Source organism: Alosa pseudoharengus, unplaced genomic scaffold, assembly GCF_046254945.1.
Source record: "Alosa pseudoharengus isolate Yale_2024_CS ecotype anadromous, Long Island Sound unplaced genomic scaffold, YU_APseudo_1.1 YU_APseudo_1.1_scf_14, whole genome shotgun sequence".
NCBI lineage: Eukaryota > Metazoa > Chordata > Actinopteri > Clupeiformes > Clupeidae > Alosa > Alosa pseudoharengus.
The window spans coordinates 24765546-24783785 of record NW_027468609.1 but is presented as its reverse complement, the minus strand read 5'-3'; the positions used below and the strand labels follow the sequence as shown (position 1 = coordinate 24783785).

General features: G+C 42.9%; 2 protein-coding genes across 7 annotated transcripts in view; one reads left to right on the top strand and one right to left on the bottom strand.

Moving 5' to 3' along the window:
- The window catches only part of prune2 (prune homolog 2 with BCH domain), a 13614-nt gene extending 3114 nt beyond the window's left edge, over positions 1 to 10500 (top strand). For 2 of the 4 annotated variants that reach the window (XM_076284324.1, XM_076284325.1), the window contains exons 2-11: positions 1244 to 1318; positions 1523 to 1729; positions 2325 to 2501; positions 4195 to 4297; positions 6085 to 6216; positions 6373 to 6459; positions 6893 to 6991; positions 8580 to 8618; positions 8904 to 8951; positions 9288 to 10500. In XM_076284324.1, coding sequence (XP_076140439.1) covers positions 1264 to 1318; positions 1523 to 1729; positions 2325 to 2501; positions 4195 to 4297; positions 6085 to 6216; positions 6373 to 6459; positions 6893 to 6991; positions 8580 to 8618; positions 8904 to 8951; positions 9288 to 9318 — 978 coding nt within the window. In that variant the 5' untranslated portion in view covers positions 1244 to 1263 and the 3' untranslated portion in view covers positions 9319 to 10500. The remainder of the gene's footprint in view (positions 1 to 1243; positions 1319 to 1522; positions 1730 to 2324; positions 2502 to 4194; positions 4298 to 6084; positions 6217 to 6372; positions 6460 to 6892; positions 6992 to 8579; positions 8619 to 8903; positions 8952 to 9287) is intronic. The other 2 variants (XM_076284326.1, XM_076284327.1) reach the window with 2 other exon arrangements.
- Positions 10501 to 10867: 367 nt separating this feature from the next.
- Positions 10868 to 18240, bottom strand: part of pcsk5a (proprotein convertase subtilisin/kexin type 5a) — a 46663-nt gene continuing 39290 nt past the window's right edge. For 2 of the 3 annotated variants that reach the window (XM_076284319.1, XM_076284321.1), the window contains exons 33-38: positions 17407 to 17584; positions 15233 to 15450; positions 14559 to 14659; positions 14041 to 14260; positions 13173 to 13698; positions 10868 to 11239 (exon numbers count right to left, since the gene is read on the bottom strand). In XM_076284319.1, coding sequence (XP_076140434.1) covers positions 11182 to 11239; positions 13173 to 13698; positions 14041 to 14260; positions 14559 to 14659; positions 15233 to 15450; positions 17407 to 17584 — 1301 coding nt within the window. In that variant the 3' untranslated portion in view covers positions 10868 to 11181. The remainder of the gene's footprint in view (positions 11240 to 13172; positions 13699 to 14040; positions 14261 to 14558; positions 14660 to 15232; positions 15451 to 17406; positions 17585 to 18240) is intronic. The other variant, XM_076284320.1, reaches the window with a different exon arrangement.

Sequence of the window (18240 nt, the reverse complement as noted above, 5' to 3'; positions counted from 1 at the left end):
GTTCTAAAATTCTATGTTGAATTCAATGAACTCAGATATTCTGTAGAACATTAATTTTCCAACATTCCCGTACGCCTTTAAAGCCATGCAAAGATAAAAGTTTCATTTACAGATACATATATCTTTGTTCTGAGGTCATGTCGATTTTAACATTTTACATGAAACATTAAAATAATGCCTTGTCAGCTGAGATAAGCATCACAGAGTTCTTCTGCAGATGACAAACCATCCCTAGACTAGACTAGACTAGATCAGCAACTGATCATGAACCAGAATGATTGCATGTCATGCTTTGGAAATGGTATATATTATATACAGGCCCTTAGCAAAGTGACAGGTATGAATGAGTTTTAATGCTTTTTTTAGTTGACCTGATTGTGCAGATTGTGGTGCAAGCATGGTGACAACTTGCAACTTACCCTTTACGTTAGTTTGGCAATTCCACACAATCTTGGATGGTGAATGAGTAGTATTCTTATGCCGTGTGTGTACTGAATGACTGACGAATCATAAGCACATCTGTAGAGGAGCTCTCACTGCCAGACCTACAGCGTGTTCTCATCAGGTAGTTATGTTTGATGGCCAGTTAGCCGTAAGACACAGAGAGCAGCTGTATAGGAGCTTTGAAAAAGACAGAAGAGTTTATAAAGGTTAACACGCTGTTTTGAAGAAACCGCTAAAGGGGCTCTGTCTTGTTGCTATTACAGTATTTCTATGTTTGTTGTCTTCTGAGGAATTGCATTTTATTTATTGAAGCCTTTGAGGGAAGGAGATGCCCTATCTTTTCACCTCCTGGCGAGCAGTGTTTTATGCCTAATAATAACAAGACAAACCTTGCCTTTCTATACTCATTCTTGCACTCTTTGTAATAGCCCAAAGATAAAACATGAACCATTTTATATATCCCCAAACAATTTGAGTAGCTGCAGCACTTTGAAGTATGAAGTTGAAAGGAAGATATCTGTGACTTCTTAAACCTGTCTGTGGCACTGGCACCCACTGTGTAAAGCAGGAAAATGGATCACTCTGACACATTTGTCCTCTCAAACCTTTGATGTTTTCCTGAGTCCTCTGTCCCATTGTGTTAAGTGCTGTGTTTGACCCGGTATGTGTGTGTGTGTGTGTGTGTGTGTGTATGTGTGTGTGTGTGTGTGTGTGTGTGTATGTGTGTGTGTGTGCGTGTGTGTGTTTGGTGTGTGTGTGTGTGTGTGTGTGTGTGTGTGTGTGTGGTGTCTGTCCACAGGTCCCCCTAGGTGCTAGGGTATGGACCAGCCCTCTGAACGCAAGATGAGCTCCGAAGGGGCAGAAGGCAGACCAGGTAAGAAACTTACTTGTACTTACACACAGAGACACAGCGATATACACTGTAAATATAACAATGTTAAAACATCTAATTTCTGGAATTGTATAGCGTGTTGTTTCTACGCTAACCTGGAAGTTTAGTATAGAATGATTATGATTGATGATGAAGTCTCACAGGTGATCTTCACTTTCCAATGATCATTGTTTTTTCCATGTCCAGCACCGCCCACCTCCTTGCCCCTGCAGGGTGGGGTTGCTACATCCCAGAGGAAGAAGCTGTCTGCCCCCCGAATCAGTCTGTCTCTGGACCAGAGTGAGGATGATGTCTTTGATACGCCTGATGACCTAGACATCAACGTGGATGATCTGGACACTCCTGATGAGGCGGATATCCTGGATTACACCGACCATGAGATGGACTGGGATGGTGAGGGATGCAAATGCGCGCACCCACGCACACACACACACACATACACACACAAACACACACACAAACACACACACACACACACACACACACACACACACACACATACACACACAAACACACACACACACACACACACACACACACACACACACACACACACACACACACACACACACACACACACACACACACAAATGACTAGCACAAGCAAATGTATGTAATCCTTCTCCACACTGTCCATTATTATGCCATGATGACATTTTGCACTCCACACTTCACACAATGCACCTTTAAGGTTAACAAAAAACAAACAAACAAAACAAAACAAAACCCCTAAAACCCCCCAAACCGGTCTCTTGCCCCCCCCCCTATCAGAGCCCAGGGCCCTGCACACACACACAAACACACACACACTAAATGACTAACACAAGCAAATGTATGTAATCCTTCTCCACACTGTCCATTATTATACCATGATGACATTTTGCACTCCACACTTCACACAATGCACCTTTAAGGTTAACAGAAAACAAACAAAACAAACAAACAAAACAAAACAAAACCCCAAACCTGTCTCTTTCCCCCCCATCAGAGCCCAGGGCGAGCAGCCGAGGTGCGGGCCGCGAGTCCATCCAGCCCATCCCCACCACCAGCGCTGAGGAGGAGCAGCAGGATGCCAAGCTGTGGAGGACGGTGATCATCGGCGAACAGGAGCACCGCATCAACATGAAGAGCATCGATCCCTACAAGAGGGTCATCTCCCACGGAGGTACGCATAGACACACACACACACACACACACACACACACACACATTTTATTTGAATCCACCAATCACATTTCGGTTACACTTTACTTGACAGTATTGACATAAGAGTGACATGACACTGTCATGAACATGTCATAATCAAGTCATAAACGTTTATGACAACACTTCTGTCACAAGTGTCATTCGGTTTTTGACATAACTAGTTAGGGTTAGGATTAGGGTTAGGTTTAGGGTCAGGGTTAGGGTTAGAGTTAGGGTTAGGGTTAGAGGTTAGGGTTAGGGTTAGAGTTCATGTGTCATGACAGGGTCACGTGTTCATGACAGTGTCATGCCACTCTTATGTCGATACTGTCAAGTAAAGTGTAACCAAAATGTCTTTATATAAAGGATTAAAATATTAATATATAAAGCATTGCCTACGCCACACAGCAATCATAGCTGATATGCGGCAGAATTTTGCCAGCTGTTTAGACCATAGACTGTATATATATACAGTCTATGGTTTAGACCTTTCTTTTGATAGGCCTGCCAGTCTTACTGAAAGTCAGTTTGCGGACATGTCCCAAGCTGCCAAATATTAATGCCACAGCATAGCCTAGGTCAGGGGTTCCCAAACTTTTCCATGACAAGGCCCCCCAAATACCACTAGGTTCTGGCCAAGGACCCCCTTGATGTGTTATTAAACCCATCGACAATACTACGGCAAATGTAAAAATACATTAAGCAAATCCTAATTATTATTTTAGCCACAAGCACTTCGCGATGGAGCATACAGTGTGTAAAAATTGCATTTGGGGCTTTCTTCTATATGAAAGTTATCACTCTACTATTATTCCCAGTTATTATTATAATGGGAAATATAATGTTCAGATATGTGACAAATTATTATAATGGAATTGTATAACAACCATTTTTCTTTCCAACTTGCTGAGCCCCCCCTGCCACCCCCTCGCGGCCCCCACTTTGAAAACCATGGGCCAGGTCACTGATCTTTGCAAGGAGGGCTGGTATTTAGTCATTGTTTCATAAAAGGCTATGTCCAAATGCAGATCAGACAACCTATTTCAAGGACTAGCACCTCTTTTCTTTCTCTATCCAAGATCACAACATCAGGGGTGTTAGGGATGTTACAGCACACTTCATCAGAGCTGTTGAACCAGTCTGGTATGTGACTGAGTGTTTGTACATAGGCATATTTCAAGATGTTTAAGATTTTAAATTGACATGGTTTGGATACGTGGGCAGCGATACTCACGCACGGTAGGCTACTGCACACACACACACACACACACACACACACGCACGCACACACACACACACACACACACACACACACACACACACACACACACACACACACATGGCCAAGCCCGTCCAGCACAGTGCATAAATATCACACCTTGGCCACAGGTGATTTTTGAATAAGCAAAGTGGTTCATCCAAAAATGTGCCCACTCAGAAGAACAAAAGGCTTGTGTACACACTCACAGTAGCACAAACAGGAAATGTTTACTCATCATTCCCACCCTTCGGGTCGTTTTTCAAGTTTGACTATAAGTGTTTTGCATTACATACTTACAGACTGTGTGTCTGTACACAGCTATAAAAATGAATTGGCCTGCCATCTTTAAAATACATTCACTGATCCCTAACAAATGCACAAACGAAAGTACATCTGCTCTTCTTCCCCATAGGCTACTATGCCAATGGCGTCAATGCCATCATCGTGTTCGCTGCCTGCTTTCTGCCCGACAGCGACAGAGAGGACTACCATGAGGTCATGGAGAACCTTTTCTTGTGAGTGAGAACCGCACCCTTTAGACACTCCCTGTCTCTGTTACGCAGAAGCTTTTGTCCTCCTCAACGCTCCTGGTTCTGCTCCTGTTCTACTCCCTTCCACTCCTCTCCACCCTCTGGAACTTTGATCTAATGTCACACATGTGTGTGTGTGTGTATGTGTGTGGGTGTGTGTGTGTTGTAACGTGGGTCCCTCTCTAGCTGAAGGAGATATAGGGCCCTTGCATGTTCACTCAGAGTTTTTAAAGCAATGGTTCTCACAAAACTGGATCACCCCTGAAGAAAAGGTCACAGAAGTATTCTTAACAGGAAGTGAGCAAGGGAAATGTGGAATGCTGCAGCCGGTCTTGTCTCATATCAGAATCAGCACCCTATCTTTTAGGACTAAGGGTGTGCACTGTGTAGTTAAAAAAAGATCGAAAAAGAAACATCGATTACGAAAGAGATCTAGTTCTGATAATTTCAGGATTGAGATAAACTTTATTAGAGTGGAATTCTATATTGTATATTCTATGCACTATATCAGATGTGCTATGCAACACAAGTACAACTCTAATTTTCACAGCTAGGAAGACACTATTCAGTATTCAGCAGTATTGAATGACTCAGACTGTGCTTCTGGGCTTAATTCATAGTCATTGTTAACTCTTTCATTGCTATCTGCACTTGAGAAATGCCCCTAGGACTCTGCAAATACATATTTTTAGCCATAGGAAATTGGTGTCTGAATTGCACAGTTACTTTTATTGTGTGCAGTGGCAGGGTATAAGAGAGGAAGGATTTTGGATATGGGGCAGTCTGTTGCAACAGCGATAACAGCTTTTAAAAAAAACTGAAAACTGTCTGGTAGCTCTCAGCTCACATCTCACCTATGTCCTTCCTGGACGGCTGCTTTTGGTGTCTCTCTGGTTTCTCTGCAGGAATCTTTTTCTTCTAGCTTACACACACACACACACACACACACACACACACACACACACACACACACACACACACACACACACACACACACACACACACACACACACGTGACTCACTCTGGCTGGGTAGATATGGAGCTGTGTGAATCTAACCCCTGCCTGTCCCTGAGCTGAATTCAGAGCACAATAGTAATACTATATATATATATATATATATATATATAAACAGAATAAATACAGACTGTTGGAATACAATGCTGTTGGAAGATTCTCCTGTGATACTTCTGCATGCAAAGCTATCCTGATAAGCTAAATAGGGAACTTACATTACATAAGTAGTAGAGAGGAAATGCCTGTGGCCTCTGGGTTTAGATTACTGTAGTTTTATTTTCCTTGATAAGAAGAGTTGTCACATTGGTTTTTAAGCTGCCGTAACCACCCACAATTCCAGTCTTTGATGTTTCCCATTGCTGAATTGTCCAAATATATTCCAGTATTCTTCTCATTTCCACTCACAATAGCTTTGTTTTTTGAATATAGTGAGGGTTGCAGAGGGATTTGTGTAAAAAGAATCACAATTTACTATGAGGCAGAGTGTCGTTGCCATTATTTTATGAGCTCTTGTTTCAACACACACACACACACACACAGGCATGCAAACACCTTCAACGCAGGCACGTGTTTGACTTAAAGTAAGCGTGGTGTTGCTTTAGTGCTTGCTCTCGGGGGTTCAGGGTCTGGACTCTGTGAAGCGCTTTGAGACAATTTCAATTGTTTTGGCACAATGTAAATAACACTGCACTGTACTGATGTCTCAGGAGGGAATGACCTGTGCTGACCTGTGCTGTGTATGTGTCACTTGTGCAGGTATGTGATCAGCACATTGGAGCTGATGGTGGCTGAGGACTACATGATCGTCTACCTGAACGGGGCCACTCCTCACAGGAGGATGCCTGGACTGGGCTGGCTCAAGAGATGCTACCAGATGATTGACAGGAGGTACAGGAAGCCAAGATATATACATTTATATGCTCTAGATCGATAGAGCAGTTTATAGCTGCTTTCATACATGATGTGCAATGTTAGAAATACATATTTGTGTTGATTGGTATGTTTATTTGTATATTTGTGCACTTGTTTGTTTGTTTGTCTCAGACTGAGGAAGAATTTGAAGTCCTTCATCATTGTTCACCCATCCTGGTTCATCAGGACTATTCTAGCAGTCACAAGGCCATTTATCAGGTATGGCTGCTAGCTGCTGATTTAATTTGATCTCTATGCATGCCAACTATGTTTGCTTTAAAAGTTTAATATGTTTTTTGTATATTAGTATTTACAGAATATATCAGTTAAAAGCTGAGAAAGTAAGGATGTGAACAGAATGTGTACAGTACAGTAAACTGTGGCATGCTAGTGAGAACCAGTACTGCAATGTCCCTGTCTCAGAGAGTCACTTGAATTGAAGCTGGCCACCATAGTTACTCAGGTTTCTGGTTAGCTTGCATGGATTGAGATGGATTTTTCAGCTTGGAAGTGCTAGCACAGCGCAAACAACACTCATAGAAAGCACTCATGGGATTCAGATGCTTCTGTAGTAGGCTAATCGATGTGTGTGTGTGCGCTCACGCATGTTTTTACGCATGTGTTTATGTGTGCATTCATTGATTCTCCACAGCACCAAATTCAGCAACAAGATTAAGTATGTCTACAGCCTGGCGGAGCTAGAAGAGCTCATCCCCATGGAGCATGTGCAGATCCCAGAGAGCATCATCAGGTGAGGGCGCTAACGCTAACTCGGTCTCCTGCCCCTGCTATGGCCCAGAACGCTCCTGGGCATGTGTCGCCTCACATATAAGAGCTACACGAGATCCCTGGGAAAGGTCAACAAATGATCTCAAGGCACCTGAATATTATTTTCTTCTAAGTCAGATACAGTTAGGTATGTAAGAAAAATATAAAGTATGTGCTTGTTCACTGAAAATGCTTGTTTCAACATACACATCATGTTGTTGGTAGGTATTAGTTAAATGTAAGTCTGACTATAGGTCAGATATGACAGATTTGGATCATGATGGTCTACCCTGAAGCCATGTTTGGCATTCGAGTTTGTATGGCTGGCTTAAGGGTTACCCTAGATGCCTCTGGTGGTGGCAGTGGAGTTGAGTTGCACTTAAAAGGCTGACACACCTGACATGTGTGTGTCTCACTAACTCACACACATGCATGACATGCATTACACGTATACTTTATCATAAAGATTCAATAGGTAGGCTATCAAATTTTCTGAATAATCCACTAGAGTAAAACGGTTCAGCAATCTATTATGAATTTGACACGTTCAAGGGTACAAATAACATTGTCTTTTTCAAATGAACATAAACTGCTGATATGGAACAGCACTTTGCCAACTGTTTGGCCTTTGTTTTACAATGCAAATTCCACTGACCGACAACCTATATGACCTAGGCTACCTAACACTAACAGCCTGGCATTTGTATCCAAGGTTCTCAATGGCAGACATCAAAGGCTGGTGTTTTAGAGATTTTGTGCAGTAAGAGGCTTCCATAGATAGACCAAAAGCGCATAATACTTCAAACAAGGTGTGATTGCATACCAGAGAAGGTGTTTGCAGGTGAATTAAACCATTCAGAGCAGACAGTAGTGTGTTTATAGATCTTCTTATCCTCGGGGATCTGAGCCGCTGTGAGGTCGTAGTCCCGTGCTCACACACATACACAGTACAGACACACAATCTCTCTCTCTCTCTCTCTCTCTCAAACACACACACACACACACACACACACACACACATACACAAACACACACATTCATATCAGCTTTTAGGTACTTTCTTTCAATCCTGTTTGAAATAAGTGATCCATCTGGCACTTCACTGATATCTGTGGTGCTTAAACACACATTTATGCCATATTTTCCTGTGAAGGTTTCAAGTATTCTCTTTCATGGAAGAGAATAAAGATGGGGTAAAATGTGAAGTTTCAGCCAGCACTTGTGTTTTTTTCTTGAAAAAATCACTTTAGGTGTGAATGTGTCAGTCACACATGTGGTTCTGCGGATAGTTACCATAGAAACCGCTCTAAATGTGACTACAGATTGGACGTGTTAACTAGAAACACTGTTGGGTTTCGTCTCTGAATAATACCTCTTGCTGCTCTAGATGTTTCGCTTTATTTCCAGTCATCATTGCCTGGTTAATACTCTGGGTTAAGGCATAAAGCAGTAACCTTGCGTGTTTATTAATTTGTTGTGCATGTGATTGATTTGGTGTGCATGTGAGTTGGGTTGTCCACTGGTGTCCTTACTCCCTGTCCTTTCCTTTGCTTTTCTCTGTCCTCTCTAAGACTCGATGAAGAGCTAAAGGAATCTGCAGAAAGTTCCAAGTAAGTATTACTGGGGGAGTCTCGGTTCTTTGGTTTTTTTCCTCTCTTTTCTGGCATGATCTGATGTATCGTAGATCTTAGTAATAAAATAGAACAGTAATGTGGGCACTGCACTGTTGCATGGTAAAATCTTGACCCTATGCTTGTGGTGTTAGTTGCTTTATATGCTGAAGATGTTCTTCTCACTGATCAGCCTTGTTGTGGAGCTATAGACTTCCCTGCTGCATGATGGTGAATCTGCCCTCACCAAACAACACCTTGCCACCCTTCACCTCTTTGTTTTAGATTCAATAGCTTCCTCCAAGGATCTGAAGGACCGCCAGCAGAACCCGAGTAAGATTTCCTGCACCCCTCTCCTCCAAATCACAGCCTCCCAGCTCGCTTTCTGGGACCTTCCAGGATTCCGGTTTCTGTAGCTCGCCCTTGAAGGCAACACCCAATTCACCCCAACTTTATTGCATCTCCAATCTCTAAATCATTCACTCTGGCTTGCCTTTCTGGAAGTTCAGGCTAGTTCTAGTAACATATCTTGCACCCTAACCCCACCCTTGATGCACTGTACCCTGACAGGCTAAACAAAAATAAATCAAGTTGAACATTAACATTGACAGAAAGGCTTAAAAGGGCTGCTAAGTATTCCTTATGTATGATTTCTCTTTCTGTGTGCAGAAGTGAAGTGTCCAGCATGAGCAGCTCTTGAAGGAGGAGGCCTTCTCGCCTTGGATGGGTCTCCAGAAGGAGCAGAGGTTATGTCTTTAGCCCCAGATTGTTGCTCACTGAAGTGGATGCACAAATCACAACACACACACACACACACACACACATTCTCTCACACACGACAAGTCCTCTTATGTTGGCTGGTGTCACACACTGGCTGAGATCAAAACTAGTAGAACACTTCCACTTTGTTAGCGAACAGCATGTAGCATCAGAGGCTAACCCATAAAACATCTTGCTCTCATCCATTGTAAATGGCACTTCAAAGAATCTAGAGGCTACACCAACACCTTGCTTGACAAGGTCACTTTTCAATGCTAAAAAATCAGACCAAACTTTTTTCGGTCAAACAGTAAATGGGTCATTTTAAATCTTCTCTGGATAGGTTTGTCAATTGTCGTTGTTCTTTGAAATGTGCATGAAAAGTAATCAAAGCAATAATTTTCTTGTAGCATTTCACCCACAGACCTTTGTTTCTTGGTCTATGATTTCACCCTTTAATGCAGTTTCAAATATACAAATTGTTGCCCATACTTTATATCTTAATGTCAAGCCAAAACTAATGTTTGTCATAGATTACTGGACCTACACACAAATACTCAACCCTTTCCTACGAAGCAACTCAATAAGCTCAGTCTCAAACATTGCATTATATGAAGAAATTGAATTCCTTGGTGCAGCTGCCAATTTAGCTGGTAAACAAAGCTGGATTAATCCTCCCTCTCTTCACTGGAGTTGTCACTGACTGTTGTGGTGTGGTCAAAAAACCTGTATGTATGTATGTGTATGTGTTTGTATGTATGGTCAGCAAGAAAGGTCCATGACTTTGATCATACCAGCTTACATGTCATCAAATCACCATCAGCGCAAGGACCATAAATACACATTTCAGTATCAATTGTTTACTTAGCAGAACCATTTGGTCCCAGTAACAGTGTATACTGTGTGTAGTGATACGACTAGAACCTGTTGTCCATATACATACTGAGAGCATGCCTTTTTTGAGGTCTGACTTCCGTAAACGTGGTTCCTTTGTCATAGTCCAAAATGTGTGTGTGTGTGTGTGCGTGTTTATGTTTGTTTGGAGCATTATCTTGTCTCTCACGCTCCTCCCACAAACAGGAAATGACCTCAAAGGGGGACAGGAAAAAAAAAACAGCTGTTAAGCACAATCTTCAGAGTGTGTGTTTGTTTGGAGGTGTGTGTGTGTGTGTGTGTGTGCGTGTGTGCGCGTTTGTCTGTGTATGTTTCTGTGTGTGAATGCCACTGCATGTCCCCTTGTAGACGATGTCAGATGTTTTGGTCCTTTAGTTTAACAGAGAAATGATGAGCAACGACGAGTACTTGGGACCCAGTGGCCTTCTCCAGCTGTGTGTATACAGGCGTGTTGTAAAATAATGGAAAGATATATCAATAAATACTGTTCTAATCTAAACATCCAGCATTGATTATTTGTGTTTTATTTCAATGTAGCCTATATCAAGTGTCCTAATCACTAATCATCAATCCCACAAATGATGAAAACTGAACAGTGGTATTCATTTTTTATTACAATAAACAAACAAAAGGATATGCTCTCACAAAAAAAAAACGTTTGACAGCAAACAAAAGAAACAGCAATTCTGCCACACCAGATCATATGAAAACGTTCGAAACTTTACAGAGGAGCTGTCAATGTTGCAGCAAGTACATGTATGCTCACACAAAGGAAAAGTACATGAAAACAATCCCAAAGCCAAAGAAAGCTAAAATGAGTTTCTGCAGTCCATGTTTGGTGGACTATCGTGTTAAATAAGGCTGTGCGAAATGCCGTGTTTTGGACGGGCACATTCCTGAGAGTCACTCCTCACACCATCTGTGGAGCGGTAGCCTGGGCCTGCTGATTATCAGCGAAAGGATCCGCCCTACAAAGAGAAGATGTGCAAGTCTGGGGTTATGACAACAAGAGGCTTTCAACAAGAGAGTATTTCAGCCTCAGCCTCTTGAAAGGTAAGACAAAACACGTTAACAGAGGATAGGTCATAACGTAACGGTAACGGTGATAAGGTTAATTATTTCAGTATACAGTACATTGAATAAAAACATGCTATAGAAATGCCAAGTGAAATATTACAACCCCAAAACAGAAAAAGGGACGTGTAAAATAAAAAAATTTAAAAATGTAAATAAAAACAGAATGCCATAATATAGAAGTCTTGTAAACCCATATTTAGCAGCAAAAAGGACATAGACAACATATCAAATGTTGAAAATGAAAATTTCATGGAAAGTATATGTTCATATTGAATTTCATGCCAGCAACATGTTCCAAAAAAAGTTGGGACGGGAGCATGTTTACCACTGTGCAGCTTCACCTCTTCATTTAACACAATTTTGTAAATGTTTAGGAACTGAGAAGACCATTTGCTACAGTTTTGAGTATGAAATGTTGTCCCAAATGTTGTCCCATTACTCCCTGATTTCAGTTGCTCAACAGTATGGGGTATTCTTAGTCATGCTTTTCATTCCATTATGCACCTAATTTGACAATTCTGGACTGCAGACATGCCATCTTAGCACCTGGACTCTTCCTCTATGGAGAAACACTATTTAAATATGTGCAGAATTCATTTTGGCATTGTTTTCCTGAAATATTCAAGGTCGACCCTGGAAAAGACATTGCCTGGATGGCAGTATATGTTGCTCAAAACCTGTATACATCATTCAGAATTGATTGTGCTTTGCCAAATGTGCAAGATGCCCATGCTGTTGGCACTAATGGTCCTCCACACCGTCATAGATGTTGGGTTTCGAACTGAGCACTAAAACAAGTTTAGCCCAGATGAGTCCATGATTTCCAAAACGAATGGCAAACTTTGATTTGTCTAACCACAGGACCTTTTTCCACGTTACCTCAGTCCATTTTAAACAAGCTCAGGCCCAGATAAGAGGGTGGTATTTTCTGTATCATGTCTCCATACAATTTTAGCTGTTACAATTTTGGCTGTAGTTTTGGAATTGAGTATCAAACTGGGCACATAGACAATGGTTATCAGAGGTTGACCTGAGATAATACAATGACAGGTCTGGAAACAGGTCTGGTGTTGATGCAGTGCCATCTGAGGTCCAAAAGACCACGGCCATCCAATTTGTTTTTCAGCTATTTCCCTTGTTTGCAAAGATTTCTCTGGATTCTCTGAATGTTTTAATAATATTATGTCCTGTAGATGATGAATTCCCTAAATACGTCACAATTTCATGTTAAGAAGCATTAAAGTGACATTGTTTCATCATTTGTGCACACAGGTTTATACAGAGTGAAAAATACCCCTACATCTTAACTTCTAAGAGACCCTGCCTCTCTTCGATGCTCTTCTTCATACCCAATCGTGTTGCCAGTTACCCTAATTAGTTGTGAAACATTCTTCCTTTTGTTTTCTTTATCATTACACAACCTTTCCAGTATTTTGTTACCCCCGTCCCAACTTTTTTTGAAACATGTTGCTGGTATCAAATTCAAAATTAACATATATTTTCCATGAAATAGTCAAATTTCTAATTTTCAACATTTGATATATTGTCTGTGTCCTTTTTGCAACTAAATATGAGTTTAAGAGATTTGCAGATTATTACATTCTGTTTTTATTCACATTTTTCCCAACTATTTCTGTTTTGGGGTTGTAGTATATGCATTGTCTTAGTGCCTTATTCATTTAGGGTATTCAATGTGGATGATGTGGTCTTATAGATAGAGATAGGGATAGAGAGAAACGCACTTTCGATTCCTCTGCATGTCTAGTATATGTGAAGAAATTGACAATAAAGCTGACTTGACTTGACTTGACTTTATCTGTTTACCTGAATGTGTAGCTCTCATCATCATACTCCAGCTCGTCCTCATTGTCATCACCCAGCTGCCCGTAGCGAAACTTCCGGTACACCGTCCCATCTTGCCCCATGTACACAATATCCTCATCTTCATCCTCGTCATCATCATCAACCTCTGCACGACCTTTCGACCTGTCATTCAGGTCCACCAGCTGCTCCTCCCGGAAGCGACCCCCAGATGACCCTCCCTGGAACCCCCCTCCTCCTCCTCCTCCTCCCGCGCTGTAGGACTCGGAGGAGAAGGATGTGGCGCCTATGCCGCCGCCTCCGTAGCGGCTGCTGTTGGACAGCTTCTCGTAGCCGCGTCCAGGGGTCGCGTCGGGCTTCCTGGGCCTCTTGGCGAGGGAGCGGCGGACGAGGACGGCCACGGCGCCCAGGCCCAACAGCAGCAAGACGCAGGTGGTGATGAAGAGCGCCAGGTTGCCACGCTCTGCGTCGTCGTCATCATTCTCGGGCTCATTACGGAAGGCGAAATTGGTGCTGAGGATGCACTCACCTGCAGGAGGAGAGGCAGTGGGCGAAGAAGAAGAGGATGCTGATGGTAACCATGATGGTGATGATCATGTAAATGGTACAGATGTTACTATGGTATGGCCCTATGAAGATGACTGAATGTCATGCCCTAATCAGGCTCTCGCTATTATCTCCCCCACACATAAGGTGCACTTAACAACATTTAAACAAACGTAAGAGAATACTGTAATACAGTCCAAATATTAGGGGTGGGAATTGTCACAGTCACTGAGGCAACTATCATGATATTTGGGCCACAATATGATATTGTGATTCTTTAAATTTTACGATAGAGCATAGTTTTGCGGCTCTCCCTCAGTTGTACCTTTGGTCTCAGTGCAGTTGCAGCACTCCTGCTGCCGTGAGGCTCCGTCTCCGTCTCCCTCCCCCCCGCCGTCCGCCTGCTCCCGGGTGCAGCAGGGCAGGCAGCGGCCCTCCACCGTCAGGATGGACTGGCCCGAGCACAGCGTGCAGTTATGGGGGCCCGGCCCCCGGCACTCCAGACACGAGTCGTGGCAACGCTCACACCTGTCACCTGAATGCTTCTGCGTCAGGCATCAGAGGTCAAAGGTCAAACGGAGACGGGGATTGGAAACTTGGCGTAGTGATTACAATCATTCAAAGTTGTTAATAACATAGTTGTAATAATATTTACGATGGCTGTTGCATTAGAGATGCCATCAAACCATCAAACCATCAAACTATCAAACTTAAGGCTGCAAACAACAACAATACAGTATGTTTTAAAAGAGGTATTGCGAATGCATGTTATGTTTCACTGTATGTGTTGTGCAGTGGCCATCCATCAGAAAGAGAGACTATGAAAACAAAAACAATCTTTACCTCCACGACTGGATATTCTCCCATCATGCACTGTGACACACATGCTCCCTCTACAAGAGAGTATCCTATATGACACGAGTCACATGACTGAGCTCCTTTACCTGTCAAGGAATAATAAAAACACCATAAACATGAAAACACAACAGATGCCCAATACTAACACCAAAACCCATCGTCTATCATATTAGTTCAAAATGTCATCCTAAGTACAACATCCAGCTTCAACATTAGATTATTCCTGAGCCATCTAATCTCAATTAGTTGTAGGCCCTGGTTCAGGAATTACAACATCTACTGTAGATCAGATTTAGATACTGAACTAAAGCAACACTGTGCAGTTTTTTAACCTTAAAATAACCGCCTCAAACTGATTTCGATGATACACTGCATTGTAATACGGGGAATAGTGTCAATGCATATTGTCAATGCATGTCTGGAAATAGTATTGCAATATGTCATTTTGTTGTACCATAGTAACATGACCCTTTTTATCAGTTATTAACACACTGTATACTGCATTGGCACAAATAAGGTACCCTACCCAGCACGATGAAAAGGGCTTAAATACCTATACTTACGTAATGTAATATAATGTTGAATTTGACATTAACAAGTTGACAAATTTGAACCCCTAGGCTATGCTGTGATATCTGATTAAAGAAGAGCAGCCGTACCGTAGCAGGTTTGGCAAGATGGGTGGCAGGGTTCGCACGTCCTGTGGTGCGAGTCCTCGTAGTGGCCCACGGGGCAGGTGTGCACACACTGGCCCCGCCTCCGCAGGTACACCTGGCCCTCTCGGCAGCTCAGGCAACTGTCAGGCCCCGCCCCCAAGCACTCTGCGCAGCTCGCATCGCAGGGCTCGCACGAGCGTGTGGACATGTCGCCATAACGACTGAGAGAGGGTGGGAGGAGAGAAAAGGAGAGAGCAATGTGCATGACAGAAATACCTGTGCTGACGCAGATCAACTTGGATGGTTGGAAATCTTGTTTTTTGAGTCAGCACAACATAATAAAGGTGTAGTAAAGGCTGTGAAGTTTAGGACATTTTATTTAGCCAATGCTGCAATTACCTTACGTGGTGTATGGGCAAACTTTTCTTAAGAACCAGCACTAAGTTGCAATGAACAGTAAAGTCCCTTAATATGTGTATTAGCATGCCTTGCTTCACAAATGGAAAGAGTATATTCTGAACACAATCTTTTTCTGTTGTGTAACCATATGGTCAGTTCTATAGTAGTACAACTGGTTTCATCAAAATGACTCTGCTGCCCTGTACTTCTTCTGGTCCCTCACTCCTGACACTGATACTGCAATTGTGGGGTGTATCAGGAACGGGCAGGAGGAGGAGTACAGGAGCCTGGTGGAGGACTTTGTGCAATGGTGCAAACTCAATCATCTTCAACTTAACACTTCAAAGACCAAGGAGATGGTGGTGGATTTCCGCAGGTCTAAGCCCACTCTGCTACCAGTCCACATTGATGGGGTCAATGTGGAGGTGGTTAGCACCTACAAGTATCTGGGTCTCCACCTGGACAATAAACTGGACTGGTCAGCCAACACTGATGCACTCTACAAGAAAGGGCAGAGCAGGCTGTACTTCCTGAGGAAGCTGCGGTCCTTCAATGTGTGCAGTAAGCTCCTCAGGATGTTCTACCAGTCTGTTGTTGCCAGCGTCCTCTTCTATGCAGTAGTATGTTGGGGAGGAAGCACAAGGAAGAAGGATGCTGGGCGAATTTACAGGCTGGTAAGGAAAGCTGACTCTGTAGTGGGAGCTGAACTGGAGTGCATCACTTCACTATCTGACAAAAGGACCCTGAACAAACTGATCAACATCTTGGACAATGAGTGTCACCCACTCCACAGCACCATTGTTAAGCAGAAGAGCCTGATCAGCTGGAGACTTCGCTCACTGCCTTGCACAACTGACAGACTGAGAAAGTAATTTGTCCCCAGGGCCATTGAACTGTTCAATGCCTCACTTAAGGGAAGAGGAGAGATAGACTTCTCTGCATAGTCTGTCTGCCTCTTCACCCCCTCCATGTTTGGATACTGTCTGTCCACTAGCCACTTTTACCACTGTCTTTATGCCTCACTGTTTGCATGCTATATTAGCACATTAGCACATATGCATAACCCCCCCCCCCCCCCTCCATGCCACAGCCGAACTGTGGCCAGCCACACTTATACATTTTCTTTAAATAGTTAAATATATAGATAGACTTTACTTTACTTTATTTCTGCATTGTTGCACTGTTGGACTCATTTGCACCATCACCATGACCACTATCACCATTGCACTACCACCATGACACTCATTCACACAGAGCACCTTAGAGCACCTTACCATACCTTACTATGCACAGAGAATCACAGGCTCAGTCCCTGCCTCAGTCATTGCAAGCGCCTCTGATTGATTAATCACCACTATGTGGATACTGTTTTTAGAATTGATTTAGATTAAGTGTTAGTATAATTTGTATATTAGTATATTTAGCATATTCTTTATCTTCTACTGTCCTTATTGCTTAGTTGTGTTTTTATATTATATACTTTAATTACTATTTCTGCTGTTAAAGAATGTGTTTGTGTTGTCTGTATGCTGCTGAGACCTTGAATTTCCCCTGGGGATCAATAAAGTATCCATCTATCTATCTATCTATCTATCTATCTATCTATCTATCTATCTCCTCTCCCCTTTACTTGCCTCCTGCTTCTCCTCTCCTTCTTTCCCCTCCCCCCTCTTCTTCTCCTGTCCTCCTCTGTCCCCCTCTCCTTCTCTCTCCTTCACTCTTCTCTCCTCCTCTCCTCTCCTCCCCCTGTGTTCTCTCCCATCTGCTGGTTGTGGTACCTGGAGTGGCAAGTCTCCACGCACTCCTTGCCGTCCCTGAAGAGCTCTGGTTTGCAGGCCAGGCACTCGTGGCTGTGCCTCCCCACACAGGACAGGCAGGACGGGTGGCACGCCTCACATGTCTGCCGGACCTGGTCCCTGAAGGACCCCACGGGACAGGCGTCCACACAACTGCCATCTGAAAAAAACAACAACGTCACACACCTGCCATATACCTTAAAGGAGAAATCTGGCGATTTTTTCCCATAGATCTGCATTTCTCGAGGTCACCGAGTACTTTCGATACGAAAGAAAAAAACGTTTTTACATAGCTTGGAGTTGCTAGTTCCAACAGCTAAAGCAACCAGGCAGCTACAGTGCTACATTCTGGGGGCATGAACATGGGGGCTCACTGACACGCCCCCTGAGTTTAGCGCTATAGCTGCCTGGCTGCTTTCGCTGCTGGAACTAGACATAAAGACAGATACTACATTGTGTCTTTGACACCATGTCAGTTAGTATAAAATTATAATGTGGTGTTATACCAACATGATAAATGCTCGTAAATTCAAATTCTAAACATACCAACAGCTCGTATCCAATACGTCATATGGTCGAGCTTAAAGCTCAGTCAATCTTGCCTGAATAAACAATGGTTGATGATGATGCTGACATCCTACGCCATTGTTTCCCAACCTTGGGGTGGGGGACCCCATGTGGAGTTTCCTAAAATTCAAATGGCGTCGCCTGAGATACTGGGTATTTAAAAAATTGACCAGTACAAATACATTAAAATATACATTACATTAAATAAAAATATTTAAACCCCCATGATATCCAAGTTATGTAACGGAG